General features: G+C 41.7%; 1 protein-coding gene across 1 annotated transcript in view; it reads right to left on the bottom strand.

Moving 5' to 3' along the window:
* The window catches only part of Ms4a3 (membrane spanning 4-domains A3), a 12,382-nt gene that overhangs the window by 2,672 nt on the left and 4,090 nt on the right, over nt 1-5,620 (bottom strand). Inside the window, 1 exon segment of the mRNA XM_005369668.1 lies at nt 2,459-2,617. Coding sequence (XP_005369725.1) covers nt 2,459-2,617 — 159 coding nt within the window.

The raw sequence follows: 5,620 nt of genomic DNA on the forward strand, positions 1-5,620 counted from the left end.
AAAAAAAAAAAGAAAAAAAAAGAAAGAAAAAAAGACAAACAAACCAACAAGCAAACAACAACAGTGGGAATGGTTGTGGCAGAAGGGATTGTGTAGATGACACACGACAGGTCTATAAAATGGATATATGGACACACGGAGAATCCACAAGCTACGTGGGTTGCAGCTCAGTTCATTTGCTGGGGGTCTGCAGGGCCCTCTTGTAGAAGGACCCTCTAGGGAGGCTGTGTTACCCACAGCCGAGAGAAGCCCTATCTCACTATTGTAATTTCTCGTTTGACAAAGAAAGTGGAGACCTGTGCTCTATTTGAGAGGTCAGCCAAGACACCTGCAAGGCCACAGTGTAGGGAGCAGGCCTGCTAATGTCTAGGGTAGGAGGTAGAAATTTATTACGGTCAGCAATGAATAAGGGCTATCTCACGAGCCACTTAGAAAAAGCTGTTGAAAGTGAGCCATTATCCTGCAAATTGTGGAGTGTTTTCTTTTTCTTAAAGCCTATTGCATGTCTATGTACTGTGTGTCTAGGGGCTCGTGAGTGTCATGGCACACATTTGGATAGCAGAGGGCCACTTGCGGGGGTTGGCGCTTTCCTTCCACCATGTATGACCTGAGGATCAAACATAGGTCATTGGCTCAGAGACGAGTGCCTTTACCTGCGGAGGCGTCTTTCTCTTTTCCTAGAATTTGTTTTCAACTCCATGTGTGTGCACGTTTGTGGGTGGAGTGGCCCCAGAGTCTCTGGAGTTGCAGCCTTATGCAGGGAGCCGCCTGATGTGGTCCTCTGAACATGGGTCCTCTGGGGAGCAGTGTGTGCTCTTAGCTCCTGAGGCATTTCTTCAGCCTCCACAGCTGAAGGTATTTTTTTTTTAGACTTATTTATTAATTATGTATACAATATTCTGTCTGCATGTATGCTGCAGGCCAGAAGGGGGCACCAGACCTCATTACAGATGGTTGTGAGCCACCATGTGGTTCCTGGGAATTGAACTCAGGACCTCTGGAAGAGCAGTCAGTGCTCTTAACCTCTGAGCCGTCTCTTCAGCCCCCAGCTGAAGGTATCTTGCTGTGGCTGTTTTTGCTTTTGCTGTTCAGATAAAGTGGCCTGAAACTTGTAGCTGAGGATGACTTTGAACTCTTTCTCGTCCCTCCTGCTTCCAGCTCCTGAAGGCTGGAATTAGATGCCTGCACCACTAAACCTGGAAAACCTGCGTCTTCCACCAAGTCTCCTAAGGAGAGGGCTCATGCCGCTACACATACATACAGATTGGTTAAGCCATGAATGGCGCGGCATTTATCACAGCAGTAGATCTTAGGTGTTTTCTAATGGTGTGATACTGCTTTGGATTAAAATAAAGGACCCAGCCTTCGGTGGTTTGTTACAATAACAAAACATAGACACACACTCAGAAGGTGCTCAATCTTGACTACATTCATCTCCCTTCACTAAAGGATAAATCAATTGGTCCTCAATTGAGAAGGGCTGAGTTAATCTTTACTAGAAATTATGGATCTGAACTGAAGTCACTATAGTCGAAAGTCCACAGCCTCCCAAGGTAAAACAGTGTCCAAAGTACAACTCTGCCGTATTTGTCAACAACCAGGTCATCTTAGGGCTCATTCATGACAGAGCTGACAGTCTGGAGGGTCTCCATGACCAGTCAGCACACAGCCCATTGTTCTGTTCTTCCTGAAGCTTCCGGAAATAGAAGCATTTACCACAGGGTACATTCGACCATGTGCCCGCCTTGTCCCTGCCCTGTGTCAGGTGTTACAAACATGGGCTCTTGCTTAGAGGATCTCAGCTGGCAGACACAGTGCAAGGATACCTTCGGAAACAGCAGCTCCAGGGTTGGCTAAAATGCATCATCACTTAGGAGCACTTGTTCTTGCAGAGAACCTGGGTTTGATTCCTAGCATCCACATGGCGGCTCACAACTGTCTGTAACTCCAGTTCTAGGGGATCTAGTGCCCTCTTCAGGCCTTCCTGGACACCAGGCATGCATGGGGTACCATACATATATGCAGACAAAAACACTCACACACATAAAATAAAATATATACAAATTTGTAAGAATAGCTTCAAGGTCTAAATGGCAGAATAAGCTGTGTGTCTCCGAAGTTTGTCATCAAACAAAGGTATGTGAAACAAATTGTTTAATGTATTCTCTCTGGAGAGTATAAATAAATAGTAGTAATAATAATACAACATGATAGCTAAGCACTGTTTTCATTACTTACCGAATATTAACACATTGAATTTTATGCCAATCCATTAGATGGGAGCTACCTGTTATTATCTTCACTTCAAAGATAAAGAAAGTTAAAATATAGACAGATTGTCTAATATGCCCTTCACTACAAAACTAGTAAAGAGCAAAATCAACATTCTATACAACATACTGCTTTTCTGTATATTTTGAATGGCTTGAAATCTGTTATTAGCAGCTTTAAAACATACGTCTGATGAGGAACCCAGGTAAACGCATAAGTCAGGTGACTGTGAAGACTGGCAGCCCTTGAGTGCCTGGGAATTGAGTGCCAGATGTACAGAGAGGAACGCAGTTCCAACAAATGCAATGGCTGCACTGGCAATGTTCATCCCAAAACTGTTCTGCATCTAAAACAAACAAAAAAGTCCATTAATGTATGTAGAACATGATTTAACACCTTAGCAACATTCCATTTAAAGAGCTATTTATTTACACACCTAACAGCATTCTAGATGCAGTGCAAGCACCCATAAACAAAGATTCCTGCATGGTGCAATCCAACAACAATAACAAAAAAAGACAAAGAAGAGGCTGATGTATACAGCTCAGTTGGTAAAATGCTTGCCTAATGTATAAAAGCCCTGGAATCAATCTTTAGTATTGTATAAACTGGGTGTCTTTGAGGATGCTTGTAATTCCAGAGATTAAGAGATTAAAATTCAAAGCTACCTTGTAATATATGAGACCCTATCTCAATTTAGATAAGACTCCTAGAATAGCAGAGAGGGTGTCAGAACTGGCACCTCTGTAATCAGATTGGTGACTACCCTGTCATCATAGAGCTTTCATCCAGTAATTGATGGAACCAAATGCAGAGATCCACAACCAAAGACCAGGCCAAGTTTTGGGAATCCAGTTGAAGAGAGGGAGGAAGGAATATATGACCAAGGTGGGGGGGGGGTCAAGATCATGAAGGGGAAACCTAGAGACAGTTGAACCAAGTTTGACGGAACTCATGAACTCTTGACTGACAGCTGTAGAACCTCCAAGGGACTGAACTAGGCCCTCTGCATGTGGGAAACAGTAGTGTAGCTTGGTCCATCTGAGGAGCCCCTAGCAGTAGGACCAGGATCTATCCCTGGTGCATGAATTAGCTTGTTGGAGCCCATTTCATATAGTGGAAAGCCCTGCTCTGCCTTAATGTAGCGGGAGGGACTTTGTCCTGCCTCAACTTAATGTACCAGGCTTTGTTGACTACCCATGGGAGGCTTTACCCTTGGAGGAGAGTGGATGGAGAGTGGCCTGAGGGGAAGGCGTGGTGGGAGGAAGGAGGAGTGGAAGGGATAACTGTGGTTGGGATGTAATGTGAAATTTTTAAAAAAATTAAAAAAATAAATACAAAGCAATTTATGTTTCAAAGAAACTGAAAGATTAGTGAGTTAAAACTAAGAAATATGTTGACTAAAATACTGGGAAAATGGCCCAGAAAGAGAGCAAAAATTTCCCTAGAAGAAACAAAAAGAGGAATACACAAGACAATTTGTTGAGCTAAGAAATACTTTAGTTGGCAAAAAGTGGCAGGGGGGCGACTTTCACTGAAAATGACCCTTGAGTATTTCTTGGAGAAGTGAGATTTTCACAGGACAAAAACTCAGAATGGAAAAAGAAGTGTAGCTAAAGTTCATATTCTATTTTTTTTTTAAAGCATGGTGGTGATTCCAGGAATTCTAAGCACTTTGACCCATCATTGAGACAGGAAGCAGAGCAAGGAAACGAGTTTCCGGAGCATGAGACGGCCATGTTTAGATAGTCTATTCTCTGAAAACACAAATGGAAGGGCAGAACTAGATCATCACCACGCAACTACAATTCCCTCATAGCCATAGACAGACCCGAGATTCCACACCATAAATGAGGAAAACAGCCCATGTGTGTAAATGTTTTTTAACATCGATGAAAACTCAGTATAAAGAGGTGTCATTATGAGCTGAGATGATTGTAATCCCATTTTCCAATCAATTTCTAAGAGCATCCCAGGCAAATTTAAGAATATCGAAATGCAAGGCAGTTTAGTAAGTTTCACTGTGAGGAGATGTCATGTTCTTGTTTATCTCCAATATGCTTACAAAATAAAGAAGAAAATAACACTAAAAAAGGAAAACAATAAATACACTGCCATGTAAATTATGCCATATATTTTTAAGCAACTAAGCATTGAGGTTAATAGAATGCCATAGCAATAATGGAATTCTAGAAAAAGGGGTGGATCTTGTGACATTCAGCAGTAATAACTTGTAGAGGCAGGAATAAATAACTGAGCATTTCCCCAGATGGTCCAGGGGAAGTCCGGGTAAAGAAGACAGTTCAAAGTCCGTAAGGCCACAGTGTCCCCAGGAAGCAAGGATGCCAAGGTGAATAAGATTAGGAAAATAAATCAGAATTTACAGAGATATATATTATATAAAGCCCTGCAACTTATGGGGGAAAGTCTTTAGTTCTAATTCTGAGAAAAATGCAAAATTGTTGGAGGGTTTTGAGCAAAGAGGCAACAAATCAATAGCCTAAAAAGTGTCACTTTGTCTTAATTAAGAACAGGAAAATGAGGTTCACAAATGGAAGCAGAGAGCCCACTTAGGAGGCTACATAGAATGCCATGAGAAGAAAGATGAGCAAAGGCCAAACACAAGCTTGAATATGAAAACCATTTGATTCGCTGAAATACTGGCTTCAGGAATGTGAAAAGAGAAATTGACATATATTCATATTCTTAGTCTAAGAATCTGAAAGGATGGAGTTTCCACCAGCTTACATGAAGATGCAATCTCACAGGACAGGTTTGAGGGATAGTAGAAGTTGGGTTTGGGACCTTTCAGACTTATAACTAGAAGCAAAATTGATGATTCAGTTTGATGCTCAGGAGAAAAATCTTGTCAGGAATATACATTTCAGGAGTGTGACCTAGTCTACAGAGTGAGTTCCAGGACAGCTGAGGATACATTGTTGTTAGAGGCTGTTTGTTTGTTTCCTGGCTATCCAGACTCCCAAAATAATCACACAGAAACTATACTATTATTAAAATCACTGCTTGACCAATCACTTAAGAAGCATATTGTTAGCTAGTTCCTATATCTTTGGTTAACCCATTTCCATTAATCTGTGTATCACCATGTGACTGTGGCTTACCAGGTAAAGTTCCATCTGTCTCTGGTGGGGCTACATGGCTTCTCACGACTCAGCCTTCTTTCTCCCAGCATTCGGTTTAGTCCCCCCCTCTGCCTAGCTCTACTCTGCCCTATTATAGCTAGCTTCTTTATTCATTAACCAATAAAAGCAACACATATACAGAAGAACTTTCTACACCATTTCCCCTTTTCTGTTTAAATAAAAAGGAAGGCTTTAACTTTAACATG

This window comes from Microtus ochrogaster, unplaced genomic scaffold (assembly GCF_000317375.1).
Source record: "Microtus ochrogaster isolate Prairie Vole_2 unplaced genomic scaffold, MicOch1.0 UNK56, whole genome shotgun sequence".
NCBI classification, from domain to species: Eukaryota; Metazoa; Chordata; class Mammalia; order Rodentia; family Cricetidae; genus Microtus; species Microtus ochrogaster.